Raw genomic sequence first — 19093 nt, 5'->3', positions numbered from 1 at the left:
GTCTTCCGGAACTGTCTGCCGAGGGGCACACAGCCCTGACAGTATGTAAGGTTTCAATTAATAGCTACTGCCTGCGGAGGCTCTGCGTCGCCCGTTTTCAGCCCTGCGGAGTCTGAAGTCCATTACTTTGGAGCCCTGGGCCTCTTAGGGTGTTAGTTTCCCTATATGCAGAATGGGAGAATAATCCCTTCCAGGCTGGTGTTAAGTTGAAAGAGGGGCCTGGCACACAGGTGCCCAGTAAATGCTCCTCGGAAAGTAAAGCTGTTTCTTGATAAAGCTATTTTCGTTTTATATGAAACTGAGAAAATCTAGCTGGTAAGATTTTTTGTTTTTTTTTTCCACAACTGCTCATTATCCAGTAAGATCAAGTTGAGTGATGGACGTGTTATCTCTGTTTCCCTTCCTCTGGGGAGCACCCACACTATTTCCTGATGGAACTATAAACATCTCTTCCCAGAAAGGCTTGAGCGAGGCCTGGCCAATGAGAGCATTCCACAGTTCTGGTCCATGACTGACCTAAGCCAAGGCCTGTCATAGGGGCTGCTGTGAGAGCCCTCACGTCACCTGGGCTGGGATTTGCAGAGTGCTCAGCCATATTACCCCTTTCCACAGGTTGGGAGGAAAGCAAGGCACACTGAAAACCAACCATGCAGGGTATTTCAGCTCTCCCTAAAGCAATGTCAGAGCACCTGGATACAGCCAAGCCTAAAGCTGCATCTCAGCTTCTTATCTACAAGAACCTAGCCATTCTCCTTTCAGTTCAGCGGGTGGGTTTTCTGTCACTTGCAACCCAGAAGATTTCAATGAACAGTGGACTTGGGTTAGGGAGTCTCAGATTTTTATTCTGATGACAAAAACACACAAAGCACAACAAAAATTACAGCTGAAAAACTTGGGAGTGGGAGGTGGGCTGGGAAACGGGGACTGGGTGTCTAGAGTCCCTGGGATGCTTCCTGGAATCTTAGGGTTCCTTCAGGGCTGCCCAGGTGCCTCAGATACTTCCTAGAACCCCCTCTGGGGGTCCCAAGGAGCCCAGTCTGAGAACCAGCGTTCAATGCCAAGGGTTTCATTGTACAAGAAGGTTGGATGTACAGAGATGGTTCAGACAGTGGCCTCAACCTCAGTGGCTTCATCGTCCTCCTCCAGCAGGCTGTAGGAGGCATGGCTTTGGCAAGGCCGCTGCAGTGGATGAGCCAGCAGCTTGGCCATACAGTTGTGAAGCTCAAGGGCTGGCCCAGCCAGCGCCACTTCGTACTTATAACTGGTACCCTTGGTATCCAGGCTTCCCATGAAGGCAAACATGTCCTGTGGGGCCAAGGAAGGGCTGTTCATGCAGATGTTCTGCTGACAAGCCCTCCCTGTCTTGGAGGGCCTCCCAGGAGGGGCAGCAGGGATGAGTTCTGAAGGGTAAAGAGGAGTCTGCCAGGCAGAAACTATTCCCACATTCAGCAAACATTTCCTGCCACCCACCCACCCCAAGAGGTCTCAGAGCTGGAGCCCCTAGTCTGGAGAAGCAGATGACCCCCAGCCCCCTGACACTGATCTACCCAGAGGAGCAGGGAAGGCTTCTCAGAGTAGGGACTTCCAGTTTGGGTACTGACATATAAGTAGGAGCTGGGCTCAACCCTCTCTGCTCACAGCTGGGTCAAGTGAGGCTCAGAGAGATAAGCGGCCGACTGGGGAAGCCATAACTAGTTCAGGGCTGGAATGTAAAGGACCAGCAGAGCCTGGCGAGGCAGGGAGGGAAGTGTGCTCCAGGCAGAGGGCACAGAGACAGAAAAAGCAGGAAGAGAGAGAAGCAGGGGATGTTGGGGATGAGGTGGATAGGACCCTACATGCTCCTGGGCCACTGTCTCAACAGCCCCATTAGTTCACTGCAGACAAGTGGGAAATGTTGGAATCTGACTGACCATGATCTAGAGGGGCCAGGGATGGTCAGGAGAAGGCTAATGGCAGAGTAGTGCATGAGTGGGCAGGGGCAGGTGGCTTCCCTCCTCCTGACCCCATAAGAGTACAGGTACCTCTGAGCCTGTTGCCAGGCACCACTGTGCCTGAGACATGCTGTGTGACCCTGGCCTGGTTTCTTGCCCTCTCTGAGCCTGCTCTTCCTCAGCACAGATCATAATCTAGGGGGTTGGCATCAGATGCCCTGAAGGCCCTTACTGAAAAGGGCCTCCTTTCCCTTAGGGCTGAGGCAGGTGGGTTTGGAGCCCTCCCAGGTACATCCACCTGCCCCCCACACTTGCGATGGCCTCTCACCTTCCAGCTCATTTCCTCCTCCTTCTCGTCAGCGCCGTTGTGGATGTAAACAACATCAAAGAAGAAATACGGGCACTGGAACATTTTCTGCAGGGGAAGAAAGGTAGCCTTCGGGACTAGGGTCACCCCATGGCCCCATGACCACAAATCTCTAGATTCCGGGAACCTGATTCTAGGTACCCCAGCACCTGTGGTCAGGAAGTCCCTCCTAGTATCTAACCACCTTCGTGCTGGCTGCAGGCATCCTTCCTTCTCCCGGGTCTCACTCACCTTCATGGGCTCTGTCAGGGAGAACTGGGGCTGGCAGGGTGGACGGCTATAGACCAGGATGGTTCGGACCACATAGGGCGGCGGGATCGTCTGCACGTTCTCCGTGACTGGCAGCTCAGTCTTCTGCTGGCTGTGCAGCAGGAAGGGGGGAGGGTCAGAGTGCACCCTGGTGGCCCACCCTTCTCGTCCCCCCAGGAGAGCCCAGCTCCTCACCGGCTGTGTGAGGTCGCACCTGACCCCTCCCAAGCTCACTGTTGCCTCTGAGCCTTTCCCCATGCTGTTCCCTCTGCCCTGGCACCCCCCCAGCCTCACCTTTCTGCCTGACCTTGCCTGCTCCATCAGAGATTTTGCTGACCCCCAGAGCCAGAGCTTGCTCGGATTACAACTGCAGAGTCTGGTCACCACGACAGTGACCATATGGCCCACAAAGCCAAAAATGTTTCCTATCTGGCCCTTTAAAGAAAAAGTTTGCTGCCCTGCAGTTAAAACAAAGTAGTGGCAGACCACTGGGCTGTCAGAACATAAGCCAGAGGAACTTCCTTGGTGGTCCAGATGTTAAGAATCTGCCTTGCATTACAAGGGACACTGGCTGGATCCCTGGTCTGGGAAGATCCCACATGCCACAGAGCAACTATACCCACGTGCCACAACTACAGAGCCCGTGTTCCAGAGCCCAAAAGTTGTAACTACTGTGCCCACGTGCTGCATCTACTAAAGCCTGTCACCTAGAACCCGAGCTCTGGAACAAGAGACGCCGCTGCAGTGAGAAGCCCGCTCACTGCAACTAGAGAAAGCCGAGACCCAGCACAGTCAAAAAGAAATACATAAATAAACAAATTTGAAGGGGAAAAAAAGAAAGTAACACAGAGGGCAGGATTGAAAAAGAACCTCTTTTGCAAACATGCTTTCAGACAGGTAAGTGAGCAACTGTTCCAGGGGGAAAGGATGAGAAAGGAAGCCTTTCGGCCCCCCGAAAGGACTATTTCTGGGCTGTTTGGAGATTTTACCCAGAAGGGGTTCTTCTCTTCAAAGGTGAGTAATAATTTCCCCTTGGGGGACTTACATGAGGCTGAAGAGACCTTCCAGATCTGGTGGGAATGCTAAGGAGAGCACTGCAGTGTGGGTAGACAGAAGTGGGTGGTTTCCCTCCTCCAGAGCCTGGAAGAGTACACGTGCCTCTGAGCCTGTTGCCAGGAGACACGCTATGTGACTCTGTTCCAGTCGCTTGCCCTCTCTGAGCTTGTTTTCCCTCAGCACAGATCATAAACTAGGGGGCTGGAATCAGATGACCTGAAAGCCCTTAGTGACTCAAAGCCCCCCTTTCCCTCGGGACTGGGGCCATTCTCCTCCCTGCATGGAAAGGATACTGAAAGTGGAACAGGAAGCTGTTTCCAGGTCATAGAGGCAGCTGCAGAGTTCACGGGGGTCCGAGGTCAGGCCAGACAGCTGCAGGGAAGACTGAAACTCAGTGCGGTGCTCTCTCACCCCTGGGGGACCCCAGCGGAACCAGTCTTGCCCCCCAGCCTCACCCAAGCAGTGTCGTCGTTCACCACCACCAGTGCAAATTCATGGCTCTTGTCAATTTTGTGTTTTGTCCGCACGAACATCTCGATCATTTTCTGGGAGACGTTGAGGGCGTTGGTTTTGGAGCTGGGGTGAGAGCGAGGTGGTGGTTAAGGCCCAGGTCATGCAGCCGGGCAGGTGGTAGAGCCCAGCCGCAAACCCAGCCCAGCTGACTCTCTCCAGCTCTTGCCCTCACTGAATGGGTCCCTCTGGCCAGCCGGGGCCTCACATCTGATCCAGAGGAGGCACCCCACCTTGGCTCAATCATGGGTCATCAGGAATGCCAGGGAAGGGGAGGTAGGCTTGTGCTCAGGCCCTGCTGCCTGATCCCAATGAGACTTGGCTGCTCACAGGCCAGGACTTTGGAGTCAGCCAGGTCTCACTCTGAATCTGGCTCTGCCCATTTGCCAGGAGGCCCTGGGCAATTAACCTTGCTTCTCGGAGTTTCCAAGTCATGGCTGTGACATGGGTGGAGTGTGACAGCTGTCAAGTGCTGAGAACAGAACCCCAGTGGGCTGCAGCGGTAACATTACCAGTTATCACGGTAACTCTCCAATCCCTCCAGGACCCAGGAGTTAGTCTCAGAGAGACAACCCTGCATTTTGGGGGCTGGGCTCCTCCCAGCCATGGTGGCAAACTCCAGCCCCCAAATAACCCCTCTTACCCATTGAATGACTCAAGCTTTGGCAGCGCCATTTCCTCTGACAGGTCCAGGCAGATGATCTGCAACAAATTTGGAGGCTAGTGAGAGCTGTGACCAGCAGTACCTGGCAACTGGATGTCATTGCAGGCCCCCATGCCACTCTGCTGGCCCTCTCCAAGCAGCCCTATGGGAGAAGGCTATATGATGACTCCCAGTTCCCAGCCAATCCATCCACTCTAGAAGGAGGCAGCTGAGGGACTTCCCTGGGGGTCCAGTGGTTAAGAATCCGCCTTCCAATGCAGCGGACAAAGGTTTGACCCCTGGTCAAGGAACTCAGATCCCACATGCCACAGGGCTACTGAATCCACTTCAGTTGTGTCCAGCTCTTTACGACCCCACGGACTGTAGCCCTCCAGGCTCCTCTGTCCATCGTATTCTCCATGTAAGAACACTGGAGTGAGTTACCATGCCCTTCTCCCGGGGATCTTCCTGACCCATGGATTGAACCAGCGTCTCCTGCACTGGTAGGTGGATTCTTTACCACTGAACCACTTGGGAAGCCCAGCTGCCCTAGGACACTAATAAAAAGGGACTGTTTTCCAGAGTGAATCCTAAAGACTGACATTTAACCCAAGGTTCCCTAACATCTCAAAGCCACAGGCCAAGCCTCTCACTTACCACTTTCTCTGGACAGTTGACCCTTGGGGTCCGCACCTGGACCTCTGGGGCTGGTGGAGGCACCTGCCACGGCTTGGGACCGGCTCCTGGAGGGTTGGCGGTCCCATCATCAGCACTGGCCGCCTCGCCCTCACCCTCACTGCGGCTGCCCACACTGGTCTGAGCCCCCAACGCCCGGTCCTCAGCCCCCTCAGGGTTGGAGCGAGTGCGGGGCCTGGGCTCAGCTGACTGCTCCTCTTCCTCCTCCTCTTCTTCCTCCTCTTCCGTGGGACAGCTGGGCTCCGCCACCTCCATGGCTCCGGAGTGGCTGGATGCAGCAGGGATGAGGGAAGCCAGGATCCTTTCCCTAGGGCTTTTAAAAGCATTTGGTTACTGGGCAGAACAGGTCATAAGCCGCTTACTGACAATAAGTCATTCCGCTCAGGGACTCAGTTTCCTCATCTGTAGGATGGGTGCCTTTTACACTTATCAACCCAGCATCCACTCTGATTTGAGATAAGAGCCTCCCCCTTTTTTTCGTAGAGCTAACCCCTTCTCTCCCCGTTTTGGCTAGGGTGCTCATCTGGCCACCATGAATGGCTCAGAGATGAGGACATGACCCAGAACACGCCAGAGAGGGGCAGTTCCGAATTGCAGGACTGGAAGGTTACAAGTCCAAAGCTGCTAGGAGCCTCTCTTGCTTCCAAGAGGGGAAAGAGAGCTTGCCTGAAGTGATGCTCACCCAGAAAATGAAAGACTTCTCAGCGCCCGGATCCAGCTATGCCTAAATTCCCTTTCTTGCTTAAGCCAGACTGAGTTGGGGGTTCTGTCACCTGAAACTGAAAATGTCTTGGTGAAATAAGGATACAAACTTCCAGGGTTCTCCCCTCCGTAGTGACTGCTTAGGCGGTGTCTGCACACTGCAGAGGAGATCTGGGTGTTACAATTCCTTTGCGGAAAAACGGGGCGCCAGTGGAACAGTTTGCCTGTCTGGGCAATGGGTGAGGGGCGCCGGGGATGATATCTGAGCGCCTTGCAGCCCCATAATCTCTAAGGAAAGCATAGCTGCAGCAAGAGAGATGGAGGTTAGACTGCAGGAGAAACTAGAGCTGAAGGCGGAAGCCTCAGAGCAAGTGAGGGGCTGAATTTCTGGGGCTAAGGAAGTTGGGCCTTTAAGGACGGATCCCGCACGCTTTCACCACCCAGCTTCTGCTCACCGTTGCCTGAGCCTCCTTCCTACTCATCCGCCGACCCGCTAGGAAGCCGCCATCTTTAGCAGCCGGAAGTAGTGCGGCGCGGCGCGGTCACACCTACTGGGAACTGTAGTTCAGCGGCCGAAAGCCGAGCGAAGAGATGAATGGGACGAGAGCCTTGGAAGCTGATAGGCTGAGACTGTGCTAGGAGGCGGGGTTTGGATTGTGATAGGCTGGAGTGGGAGTCGAGGGGGGCGGGATCTGGGATGCGATTGGCTAACGTGAGACAAGGAGGAGCTTTTATGTTTCTGGCCGATTCAGATTCGGTGGTCAGCCCTTCTAACGTGATAGGCTGAATCGAGGCAGAGTGGAGTAGGATTTACAATGGGAAAGGCTCAGAAAAATGGAGAAGACCTAGTTTACCGTGTGATTAAACAAAGTGGAGCTGAATTGGGCGGGATTTAGAAGAGGAGGGGCTGATTAGTGATTGATGAACTTGACCGAAACTCAGTGAGGGGAATTTTGCGGCAGAGGTGGGCGTGGTCCAGAACCCAAGGCCCCTCCCGATTATTTAAATCAGCTCCTTATTTTACAGATATTTGCAAAAATTACCAAGCCAGAACTATTTCAAGCCATCCTTCTTTTCTTCATGCACACTTCTCCCCTCAGCTCCATAACCACCTAAAAACTGAGCCTCAGTTTCTTGGTAAAATCTGTTAAGCCTGCCCACATCAGCTAAGCTCCGGTTCAAAGAGAGCCCGGAGGGGCTGTGTAAAATGAACCTTGAAGGATGGAGAATTTGCTGAAAAAACAAGAGAGGTAAGGTCATTCCAGGCAGAAGGAACTGCCTGGGCAACGGTCTGTAGGTTTTGAGGAGCCTTGGAGCTGTGAAAGTCTCTCATCAGTTAATGTAGCTGGAGCAGAGGCTAAGAGTGAGAACTTTTTTTTTTTTTTTTTAAGCAGGCCCGACCCTGCTTAGCTTCGGCGATCAGACGAGATCTGGCGCCTTCAGGCTGATATGGCCGGAACCAAGAGTGAGAATCTTAATGTTCACCCTCACGTCAGAAAATTGCCAACTTCTCTCGCTACGACCTTTGAGGGCACGGAGGCAGGAAGATTCAGCCTCGTAGAGTCTGTCAGTAGAACCAGAAAGGTTCAGACTACCCCAGGCTATGCACAGTATACATAAAAAGCACGAGAAAGGAAGGGGTGTTTCAGGCAATGGTTAAGGCATGGCCAAAGGCACCAGGGTGTGAGGGAATTAAAAAGCTTCAGCTGTTCATGGAAGAGGTTATCGTGGCTAGAGACGGGAGTACACATTTGTGCCACCCGCAGGCATAATTTTGTTAAAGACCTTGAATGCCAAGCTGAAAAGCATGAAATGTTTCCCAAGGGCAATGGGGGAGCCATGGAGGGTGTATGAGCCAGGGAGGTGAACAGTGAGATGTCTGTCTCTGAGTCATGGGTGGGGAAGGGAGTGGAGGTGTGGGAGCCCTGGGAGGGAGCTGGGCTCGCATCCACGCTGGGGAGGAGAGGCTTGAACTCTGACTATGGATGGAGATGAGGAAGAGGCCCTTTAGAGGTGGATGCAGGAAAAATGAGCAGGATGTAGGAATCATCTGGGATCCGAGGAATTCAGCATTTATGGAGGAGAAACAGAGGAAGCAGAGATGGGGTGGTCAGAGAGGCAGTAGGGAACAAGGAGGGTGCCTTATGATTCAGTTCTCTGATGGTGCCTGCCCATATGCAAATTGGTTGTTAAAATGTCCATAACTCTGGTGTGTATATATATGTACATGTGTGTATATATGTGTGTATATGTATGTGTATGAGGAGGGCATGGCAACCCACTCCAGTATTCTTGCCTGGAGAATCCCCATGGACAGAGGAGCCTGCTAGGCTACAGTCCAAGGGCTCACAGAGTCAGACACGACTGAGTGACTAAGCACATATATGTATATATATATATATACACACACATGTACATGTATACAATGTGTATATGTATATATATATACTGGAATATTACTGAGCCACGAAACAGAATGACATTTGCAGCAACATAGATGGACCTAGAGATTATCATACTACATGAAGCGAGTCAGACAAAGACAAATATATGATATCACTTATAATGCTGTTTAGTCGCTCAGTTGTGTCTGACTCTTTGTTACCCCATGGATTGTAGCCCACCAGGCTCCTCTGTCCCTGGGATTTTCCAGACAAGAATACTGGAGTGGGTTGCCATGTCCTCCTCCAGGGATATCACTTATATGTGGAATCTTAAAAAATGATACAAGGCTTCCCTGGTGGCTCAGTGGTAAAGAATCTGCCTGTCAATGCAGGAGAGATTGGTGCGATCTCTGGTCCAGGAAGATCGACATGCCATGGAGCAACTGAGCCCATGCTCCACAGCTGAGCCCATGCTCCACTGAGCCTGTGCTCTGGAGCCCAGGAGCCACAACTACTGAGCTCATGAGCTGCAACTACAGAAGCCTGTGTGCCTCAAAACTGCTCCGCAACAAGAGAAGCCATGGCAATGAGAAGCCCACTCACCTCAAATAGAGGAAAAAGTTGACGCAGCAGTGAAGACCCAGCATAGCCATAAATAAATAAATAAAATTTTTTTAATTTAAAAATAAAATACAAGGTGTGCAGTTAAATTTGGGGGAAAAATGATACAAATGATCTTATTTACAAAACAGAAATAGACTCACAGACATAAGAAAGCAAATTTATAGTTACCAAAGGGGAAGCGGGGGAGAGAAAAATTAGGAGTTGGAGATTATCAGGTACACACCATATACAATAAACAACGAGGACCTACATAATGCACAGGGAATTATATTCAGTATCTTGTAATCCTATAATGGAAAGAACCTGAGAAAGAATAAAAAAGAATTTGTAATGTTCTAAAAGAAAAGAATAAAAATAAAAAACTTTGCTGCATACCTGAAACTAATACAACATTGTAACTCAGCTATATTTCAGAAATTTTTTTTTTTGCTTTGAAACAAAACAAAAACCTCCCATGACACTGAAGGCAGACAAAGAAACTGAGGCTCAGAAGGGACCGTCGATTGCTCAGGGGTCCCAACCCCAGGTCTGTCTGTGACTTGGAGTGGAACGAGAACGCTGACACTGAAGGGACAGTCAGAGCAAAGAAGTTCCCAGGGAAGCCAGGTGAAGAGCATCAGCCCAGAGCGGTACTCTAGCTTCCAAGAAATAAAATCTAAGGGTCAGAGTTGGAGGAGCCATGGCCTTGGGAGCAGAGGCGAGGAGGGACTGACATCTCGGGAGCTGGCCTTGTGTCCTGTTGCTGGGGCTGGAGGAAGCCTCTGCCCTTGACGAGGAAACTACACAATAGCAAGTCACATGGCTGGGGATGGGGCTTCCTGTTTCCCGGCCCCTCCCAGGCTGGCCTTGGCCAGCCCGAGCTTGAGCGGGCAGTGGCCAGAGTGACCCCAAGAATGTCGCAGGACTTGGTTTTCTGACCAAGGTACCCCCCAGGAGGATAGGGGAGTAGAGCGGGCTGAGGGCACCAAATCCCAGGATTAGAATCTATGGTTCAGGAGAGCCCTGGGGAGGAGAGAGGACTGTTGAATTCCTCCCAAACCCGGATAGGGGAGGGAGGGCAGCAAAGAGAGAGAGGAAAATAAAGGAGACAGAAAAGAAGAGATTAGGGCAACCTTGAGAGGTAGTGAGCTGACCATCAGGGGAGGCATTCAAATGTGCCAAATCCACATTGATAACTCAAGATCCCTTTGGAGAAGTGAAATCAGTGCCCATTTCCCAGAAGAGGAAATTGAGGTTGTCATTTGCTTTGATCTGAAGTCAGGTTGTGGTTTTAGCGGGTGAGGATAAAGGAGGATTCAGAAGACACTGATTTCTGGATAACAATGAGTGCCAGGGCCACACGGCCCCGAAGCCGGCGAGGGAGACACGCTTTGCCCGTAAGTGTTCCCCCTTCCTGCCACACCCAACCCTGCAGGACTCCAGCACCCAGATCTGCTTGGCTCAGAGCTCAGCCCTGGGGATCATTTGTAGGGTGAGCTGGACCCTGTGGCAGAGAGTTCAGAGGAGGCTGAGGCAGCCAGTGGGAGCTCTGAGCCGGGCCCTGTGGCATCTCAAGATAGCACCAAGCTGGAACTGTTGGGCCCTGAGGTGGAGGTCAAAGGGCAGGGCTTGGAGAGCAGGTAAGGCCCACTTGGTCTGTGTCCCCCACTGCAGGCCTGGCACATCTTTCCGACCCACAGATGTTTTTTATGTCCCTCCCTGACACACACATGCCATGTCTCCCATTGCCCTTGGCCTGACTTTCAAGGCCCTGCAGCCCTAGCCTTGTTACGAACCCTCTGTGTGTTAGCTACCCCAGATGACCCCATTTCCAGAAATTTCCATCTCTCACCTCTTCACAGGACTGACAAAGAAGTTGATGGGGACTCTAGCAGGGGACCAGCCCCAGCCCCTGAGGGGCGGCCCCGTGAGGAAACCCACCAGGCCCCAGAGGCAGCCCCACAGGATGGGGAGGGCGTCCCCTCTGGACCTGATATATTTCAGACTCTCCAGCAAGCGCTGAGCTCTCTGGAAGCAGCCGCTGCTGCCTGGCGCCACCGGCCCCCAAACTGTCCTGGGCCAGTGGAGGCAAAGGATGGAAGCGAGGGGGCACCAAAGCCCTGCTTGGAGCAAGAGGGGGCTGGGAGTTGCCAGCGGGAGGCAGCCCGATTGGCTGAAAGGAACGCCTGGCTGCGTTTGGCCTTGGGCAGCCGGGAGGATGAGCTGATCCGCACACAGAAGTTCCTGCAGGCCTTCCAGGCTGAGAAGGAGATGCTGCAGAGAGAGGTGAGTAGGGCAGGGCTGCCTCCCAGGGATCCCTGGTGGGAGGGAGGCAGGCCTAGCAGAAGACACATTGAATCATTTGTTCATTTGTGAAGATTTTTTTTGAGCTTTGACTTGCCTTGCTGTTGTTCAGTCGCTTAGTCGTGTCCAACTCTTTGCAATCCCATGGACTGCAGCATTCCAGGCTTCTCTGTCTTTCACCATCTCCCAGAGTTTGCTCAAACTTATGTCCATTGAGTCGGTGATGCTATCTAACCATCTCATCCTCTGTCACCCTCTTCTCCTCCTGCCTTCAATCTTTCCCAGCATCAGGGTCGTTTCCAATGAGTCGGCTCTTTGTATCAGATGGCCAAAGTATTCAACTTCAGCATTAGTCCTTCCAATGAGTATTCAGGGCTGATTTCTTTTAGGATTCACTGGTTTGATCTCCTTGCTGTCCAAGGAATTCTCAAGAGTCTTTTCCAACACCACAGTTCAAAAGCATCAATTCTTTGGCGCTCAGCTTTCCTTATGGTCCAACTCTCATATCCATAATTGACTACTGGAAAAACCATAGCTTGACTATATGGACCTTTGTCCACAACCCCAAAGAGACAAAGATCCCTTGCAACTTTAGTTAAGAGGATCAGAGAGGCCCACCGAAGAAATGACACTTGAATAAAGACCACAAGGAGGCAAGGAAGGAACCATGTAAGGAACTGGGGAAGAGCATTTTAGGCAAAAGGAACAGTATATGCAAAGGCTGGAGGTTGGAGTGTGATTAGTGTGTTCAAGAAACAGTGAGGAGGCCAGTATAGGGCTGAGCAGGCGGAGACAAGTGTACCGAGGTGTTGGGAGCGGATCCCGGAGGGCCTTGTGGGCCTCAAGGAGGATTTGAACCTTTGCTCTGAGTGAGGTGGGAGGCACGGAGAACTCTGAGCAAACAAAGGTGGAGACCTAATACAGGTGCTCACAGGCGCCCTCTGGCGACTTTGGGAGGAACAGCTTGTGGGGGGAAAAGGTGGAATCTTGGCCATCCAGGAGGCGGCAACGTTGTGGAGACTGTGAGAACTGGGCAGATTGAGGGGAATGCTGAAGATGGAGCTGGCAGGTGGGATGTTAAAGCTAGAGAGGGGCTGAGGACGAGATCTGGACTGGGCGCCTTAGAGACTGGAAGTGAGACGTAGGGAGCCTGTGGGAGGGGCAGGTTTGGAGGAAGGGAGACCAGAGCTCTTAGGCCTTAATCAGCTCAAGATGCCATGAGCCACCCACATGGGGTCATTAAAGGGACAGTTTTACGTCTGAGTCCAGAGCCCAGGTGATGTCAGGGCAGGAGGGACACAGATGGTGAGACCTGGGCTGCGGAAGCCCAGCGCAAGGAGTGGAGCCCATTTTTCAGCTGGGAAAGAGAAGTCTTTTTTAAAAAAAATTTTACTTCCCTGACCCCTCCCCCCAAACTCTGGCAACCACCAACATGTTCCCTGTATCTGTGAGTTCAGTTTTTTAAAATTTGAACCTATCATCTATCTGTGCCCTGCTGCATGGCTTGTGGGATCTCGGTTCCTGACCAGGGGTTGAACCCCAGGCCACAGCAGTAAAAGCACCAAGTCCTAACCACTGGGTCACCAGGGAACTCCCTTGTTTTATTTTAGACTCCACTTATAAGTGAGATCATGTACTACTTGTCTTTGTCTGGCTGACTTAGTTCACTTAGCATGGTGCCTTTAAGGTCCTTCTGTGTGCGTGCTAAGTCACTTCAGTCGTGTCCAACTCTTTGTGACCCCATGGACTGTAGCCCACCAGGTTCCTCTGTCCATGGAATTCTCCAAGCAAGAATACTGGAGTGAGTTGCCATTTCCTCCTCCAGGGGATCTTCCCGACCCAGGGATCGAACCCACGTCTCCTGCGGCTCCTACACTAAGGTCCTTCTATATTGTCCCAAATGGCAAGATTCCTATTTTACAGATGAATAATATTTAATTCTAAAAGTATACTTACTACATCTTATCCATTTCTCCATCAGTGGACACTTAGGTTGCTTCTGTGTCTTGGCTCTTGTAAATAATGCTGCAATGAATGTGCGGGTACAGATGTCTTTTCGAGTTAGCATTTCGGTTTCCTTCAGAGAAATACCCAGAAATGGAATTGCTGTATCATATAGTTGTTCTATTTTTACTTTTTTGAGGAACTGCCATACTTTTTTCCATAGTGATTGTACCCATTTACATTCTCAACAACAGTGCATGAAGGTTCCCTTTTCTCCACATCTTCGCCTACACTTATCTTTTGCGTTCTTTTTTTCTTTTGGTCATGCCACTCAGGAAGGCATGCAAGATCTTAGTTCCCCCGACCAGTGATCAAACCCTTGCTTCCTGCAGTGGAAGCACGGAGTCCTAACCACTGGACTTCCAGAGAAGTCCCTTTCTTGGCTTTTTGATGCTTTCCATTCTAACTGATGTAAGGTGGTATCTCATTGTGGTTTTGATTTGCATTTTCCTAAGGATTAGTGAGGTTTCCCCAGTGGCTCAGCAGTAAAGAATCAGCCTGCAATCCAAGAGCCACAGGAGACATGGGTTCAATCTCTGGGTCTGGAAGATCCCCTGGAGGAGAGCATGGCAACCCACTCCAATATATTTTCATTTTTTTTTGCCTGGAGAATCCCACGGACTCTCATGCCAGAGGATCCTGGCAGGCTACAGTCCATAGGGTCGCAAAGAGTCAGACACGACTGAAGTGACTGAGCATGCACGCATGCAAAGATTAGTGATGATGAGCATCTTTTCATGTACCCGTTGGACATCTGGAAAGAGAAGTCTTGATTCAGGGACTGCATGACTGAATGGCTGACCAAGTCATGGCTGAATGACTTGCCCAAGGTTGTACAAGAAGCTATTTGGCAGGATGAGAATCTGGGGGGTCCTACCTTCCAGCTAGTGCTCTTGCCACTGCTCCAAGAACAGGTCTTAGGGAAGAATAGCAGGTGGTTGGAGCCACCCCAGTCTTACACTCCCCATTTCCCCACAGGTCCAGGAGCTGCAGGATTCCCTGCTGAGGCTGGAGCCCTTTCCACCTCCTTCCTGTGACCAAGCAGGTGGCTCAGGTAGTGGTTCCAGCAGCTCTGGGGCTGATGGAGAGACCTGGGGCTCACAGGTGAGCGTGTGAAGCTAAAAACCATGGTCTGTTTCAGATCCTTAGGATTTGGGGCCATGAGACTCAAATCCTGGTCATGTGATCCAATAGCCTCGGGGATTGCAAAAGGCCTAAACCCATGATGCTGGGCTCTCAATGAAAATTCTGGGTGAATCAAGTCACCCCTTTTTGACAGGATCCCTTCTCCCGGGCTCACCCCCTGCTCCGGCGCCTGCAGAGTGATTCCAGCACCCAGATGCTTGGGTCCCTCCCAACCCAGCCCCTTGCGCCTGAGATGCACATCATGGAAGCCCAGATGGAGAAACTCCGAGGGTAAGAGTCACAAATGCTGAGCTCATAAGGGCACTGGTGCCGCCCAGCTGGGATATAAAGCCAAGAGTCTGGAGCTGGAGTGGGGGTGGGGTGGGGAAGGGTGGAAATCCATGGTGTCCTAACTGCCCTTCAAAGTCACTCACTTTTCCCTTTTCCCCCACCTCCGGAGGCAGGAACATTGAGAAGCTCAAATGCTTCAACCGTCTGCTGTCAGCTGTGCTCCAGGAATACAAGGGCCGGTGTGAGGGCCTCAGCATGCAGCTGGGCCAGCAGGAGGCTGAGGCCACCGCGCTGCGTCTAGCCTTGCAGTATAGGTCAGTGCACCCCACCCACGACTCACTGCCTGGGAAGGAAATGGATATCCTCAAAGGATAGTCCTACTTCCCAGAGAGAAACGGAGCCCTCTCTGAAAAGTATTTGCCCTTGCCGTGGAAATTAACTTAAGCCAATTTCCGTCCCAGAGTGCTGAAGGAATTTACAAACTCCCAGGGTTGGGGTTAGGAGGAGGAGTGACAGTTCCAAGTGGGGATATCACCTACGTAGCAGGACAGGTATGCTGGAGTGCTCAGAACTGCTGTCCCACAGTGAACACTGTGAGGAGGCATATAGCGCCTTACTCACTCTCCGGGAGGCAGACTCAGGAGCTGGAAAAGAAGCCTTCGTGGATGACTTGGAGGCAGCTGAGAAGGAAGCTCAGAGGCTCCTAGTCCAAGAGAAGGCTGCCATGGATGGAGTGACACTGCAGGATCCATATCCAAGGTGCCCTTGGGAACCCTGGGGACTGGGTGGGCCAGTGAGTGGGGCTCTGGTTGCAGAATGGGGCTCCCAGAACTGGCCCTATATTGGGGGTTGGCGTGGCTCCTATGGTTGGCATTAGGCCTGCTGGAGTTGGCTGTTTTCTACTCAACAAAGTTGACATGGTGGTGACAGCCATTGGGGTTGGTATAGGACCCAACCAGGGTGGCATGAATATGGATAGTGGTGCCCACTGATTAGGTGGTATGATGGTACTTAATGGGGTTGGCATGATGATGGTACCCATAGGGGTTGTCATAATGCTGCATAACAGGGTTGGCAGGTTGAGCAGTGTTGCTCATTGAGTTGGTGTGATGGCTTCCCTGTGATGGTGTGAGTGACTGTGCCCATTGGCATGGTGGCTTTCATTCATCATTCATCACTGATGAATGATCATCAGTGGGCTGATGTTGCCTGTTTGGGTTTACATTATGGTGCCCACCATGTTAGTTTGACCATGCCTACCACAGATGGCCTTGGAAGGAACCGTCATGGTCAGTAAGATGGAAGATGACAAAGCCCACCAGGATTGCCATGAAGTTAGCGTAGCCATGCTGAGCAGAGTTCACACAGGCCTCTTCTGTCTTCCGTAGTCCCGAAGGCAGCAGTGTGGATAAGCCCACCTCACAGGAGGTAGCTTCCCAGCTCCAGGGCTATGTTCAGCGTCTCCAGGAACGCCGTGCTCTGGTGAAGATTCCCTCCGAGCCTGGCTCCACCTGGGTGCCCATATCTACCGTGCCCCATGCAGAAGCCATGGTGCAGGCCATTCTGGGGACCCAGCCTGGCCCAGCCCTACCGCGGTTGGAGAAGATGCAGATCCAGCAGGACCTGGCGGCCACACGGGTACACATGGGCTGTGGTCACTGTGTCAATCTTTCCTGGTGGGACCAAATCCTTTGCTGAGTCTGAGTGAGATGCAATTAGGGGACCAAATAGTAAGGAAGAGTTTTGCTGGATATTGTTTGAAATTTGTAACCTGGCATGAAAGAGCTGGGGGCTTTTCTGGTGACTCAGGTGGTAAAGAATCCGCCTGCCAATGCAAGAGACATGAGTTTGATCCCTGGGTCGGGATGATCCCCTGGAGAAGGGAATGGCACCCCACTCCAGTAGTCTTGCCTGGAGAATTCCATGGACAGAGGAGCCTGGCGGGCTACAGTTCATGGGGTTGCAAAAGAGTCAGACATGACTGAGCAGCTATCACACACATCAAAGAGCTGAGGTTCTGAATTTGGAGAAACTCCAGACGCTACCATTGAGTTTCTACTTGACTTTGTCTAAGACACTTGCTGTCTCTGAATGGCTATTTCTACAGCTGTAGTTTTTTATGGAAGGATTTTTCCTATCATGCAAGATCAAGGTAAGGGTTAGGATTCTTGCCTGAGCAGCCCTCAGTGGGCACCTCTTAGAGGCTCAGTTTTCTCAACAGTTGACCTTCAAGGCACAAATTTTCTACCCTCTCCTTGGTCTCTCAGGAGACTCTAGAGGACCTGATGCTGCGGCTACAGCTGGTGCGGCGGGAAAAGCGGGCTCTGGAACTGCGGGAGGCTGCCCTCCGAGCCCAGGGCCCAGCCCACGTGCTCCTGCTGGAGCAGCTGCGCTGGGAGCGGGCACAGCTTCGGACTGGCGAGGCCAACAGCAGTGGTGGAGACAGCAGTGGAGGTGGGAGCAGTGGAGATGAAGAGGAGTGGCCCCAGGTGAGTGACCCTGCCTTGGCCTGGTAGGGATAGCAGTATACTACTGGATATGTGGTCCTGGTTAATCCTAGCCTCCTTTGAGCCTCAGTTTCCATTTCTGCACCAAAAAAAGGAGTTGAATGGTAAAAATTCATGTGAAAGTTCACACTTGTACTTCGGAGTTTCTTTCTTTGAGAGCATTGAGCCCAATAAGCCCCAAGGGATTTAGTGTCTTCCAGTCACACCTGTCCCTTCTACTTCCCACCCCCAGGCTATTCATACTCCCCGTTTCCCACTCCAACAGCTCCAGGTCATGCTTCATATTTTCCTAAATTTTGGCTCCAGCTTACTCCCTGAGGCTTTCCTTCTTGCCCCTACTGTCTAATCATATCTATCCTCTGTTTTAAAGCCTTAGAGGCTTCTGGAACCCTCCTTTGAATCATCTCTTCTACCTCCATGCCTTTCTAAGTGCTATGCCCCTGCCAGGAACACCAGTCACTTTCCTCTTTATCTAAGTCCTTGACTTCCTACAGGTCTGAGGTCAGACATCACCTCCTCTAGGAAGTCCCTGTGAACTGCCTGAAAATGAGATCTCTTGTTATTTATTTCCCTTGTTAGGGAACAACTGTATCCTTATTGGGGTATCTCATAAGACTGGGGGCTCTGTAAGAGCAGGGACTGTAGCCACCACAGTCTGTGATGACTTCAGTGTCCAGCTTGGGCTGAACACACTCTCAGCCTAGGTCAATGTCACTACCCTCCCTTCTGCCTCCCTCAGGGTCCTCCTGCTGTCCCTGGTGGCAGCAGGGGTATTGATGGAGGCCAAGTGAGCAAAATGCAGGACCCCGAAGAACTGACCCAGGAACTGTCAGCATCACTGACTCGGTGTGTGCCTGGGTACTGTGCTGGGATGTGTGTGGCCTGGGTACTGTGCTGGGGTGTGTTTGGCCTGGGTGGGGGTAATATGTGAGAGCCCACTGGGGTGTTGTGTACAGTGGAGGACTGGGTGTACAGTTGTATTCACATGGAAACATCTTGGGCAGGTGGGTGGGAGTGGGGAAGGCAGACAGGAGTGGCTATGTCTGTGAGCTCCTCTCTCTCCACCCTTGTACCAGGGCTCTGGGGCTGCGGGAGCAGCTGCAGTCTCTGCGGGAAGAGCTAGAAGAGGTGGCTCGGAAGGGACGAGCCAGACGTGCTCAGAGTGCTGAGCTGAACAGTGATTTATGCAAAGCTCACAGGTGGGTCTCTCTGTGTAACCTCAGAGGCATCCCTGGCTCTCTCTGGGCCACAGCTTCCCCCCTGTAAGGTGGGTGGCAGGTTCAATCCATTGCACACCTCCTCTGGTGCCTGATGTGTGTCAGCCCCTGCTGAGTGATGCTGGGACCCCCGGAAGATCCAATCTCAAAGACTTCCTGTCTGGGGCTGGGAGTACATAGCCCTTGTCTTGGGTGGAATGGGGGGCTGTTTCCTGGCTCAGCCTCCTTCTCCCTTCAGCACCTTGGTCATGGCCTTCCGAGGTGCCCACCGGAAGCAAGAAGAGCAAGGGCGGAGGCTGGAGCAGCAGATGACACTATTGGAAGCCCGACAGGCAGAGGAGCTGGCAGTGCTAGAAGCCACCGCAAGGGCCCTAGAGAGGTCCAGGCTTCCCTGCCCGCCTTCGCGGCCTGGGGAGACCTTTCTCTAGGCCCTACTCTGGCTGTGTCTGGACATGCCAGATAGTTGTGCTAGGTCACATCATAAACTGTTCTGGAGTGACATTG

At 52.2% G+C, this 19093-nt stretch overlaps 2 protein-coding genes and 1 long non-coding RNA gene across 7 annotated transcripts; 2 read left to right on the top strand and 1 right to left on the bottom strand.

The window, feature by feature from the left end:
• Window positions 1-821: 821 nt before the first annotated feature.
• On the bottom strand, window positions 822-6733 carry BABAM1 (BRISC and BRCA1 A complex member 1). Of its 3 annotated transcripts, none has more exons than XM_005909775.3 (10): window positions 6610-6733; window positions 6135-6231; window positions 5414-5765; window positions 4757-4815; window positions 4059-4179; window positions 3897-3975; window positions 3593-3617; window positions 2530-2659; window positions 2260-2346; window positions 822-1305 (listed from the first exon to the last, which is right to left on the bottom strand). In XM_005909775.3, the coding sequence occupies exons 3-10, from the start codon at window positions 5705-5707 to the stop codon at window positions 1102-1104; spliced, it is 999 nt and encodes a 332-aa protein (XP_005909837.1). In that variant the 5' UTR covers window positions 5708-5765; window positions 6135-6231; window positions 6610-6733; the 3' UTR covers window positions 822-1101. The 3 variants fall into 3 exon arrangements, with proteins under 3 accessions (XP_005909837.1, XP_070229372.1, XP_070229373.1); XM_070373271.1 differs by having other exon boundaries at window positions 6135-6225; window positions 6610-6716; XM_070373272.1 differs by lacking the exon at window positions 6135-6231 and having other exon boundaries at window positions 6610-6723.
• Window positions 6734-6963: 230 nt separating this feature from the next.
• LOC138988622 (uncharacterized) lies at window positions 6964-9176 on the top strand. Of its 2 annotated transcripts, none has more exons than XR_011464894.1 (3): window positions 6964-7404; window positions 7549-7619; window positions 8931-9176. It is a non-coding gene; the product is annotated as an uncharacterized lncRNA (long non-coding RNA). The 2 variants fall into 2 exon arrangements; XR_011464895.1 differs by having other exon boundaries at window positions 7546-7619.
• A 781-nt stretch (window positions 9177-9957) lies between these two features.
• Window positions 9958-19088, top strand: USHBP1 (USH1 protein network component harmonin binding protein 1). 2 transcript variants are annotated; one of them, XM_070373269.1, is made up of 13 exons: window positions 9958-10084; window positions 10420-10538; window positions 10633-10781; window positions 11004-11427; window positions 14428-14553; window positions 14729-14865; window positions 15039-15179; window positions 15451-15624; window positions 16254-16503; window positions 17133-17354; window positions 18112-18218; window positions 18449-18571; window positions 18828-19088. In XM_070373269.1, the coding sequence occupies exons 2-13, from the start codon at window positions 10485-10487 to the stop codon at window positions 19015-19017; spliced, it is 2097 nt and encodes a 698-aa protein (XP_070229370.1). In that variant the 5' UTR covers window positions 9958-10084; window positions 10420-10484; the 3' UTR covers window positions 19018-19088. The 2 variants fall into 2 exon arrangements, with proteins under 2 accessions (XP_070229370.1, XP_014338429.2); XM_014482943.2 differs by having other exon boundaries at window positions 9977-10084; window positions 10437-10538.
• Window positions 19089-19093: the final 5 nt, after the last annotated feature.

Source organism: Bos mutus, chromosome 7 (assembly GCF_027580195.1).
Source record: "Bos mutus isolate GX-2022 chromosome 7, NWIPB_WYAK_1.1, whole genome shotgun sequence".
NCBI lineage: Eukaryota > Metazoa > Chordata > Mammalia > Artiodactyla > Bovidae > Bos > Bos mutus.
Note: the sequence above shows the minus strand (reverse complement) of the source record. Positions and strands in the feature narration are given on the sequence as shown.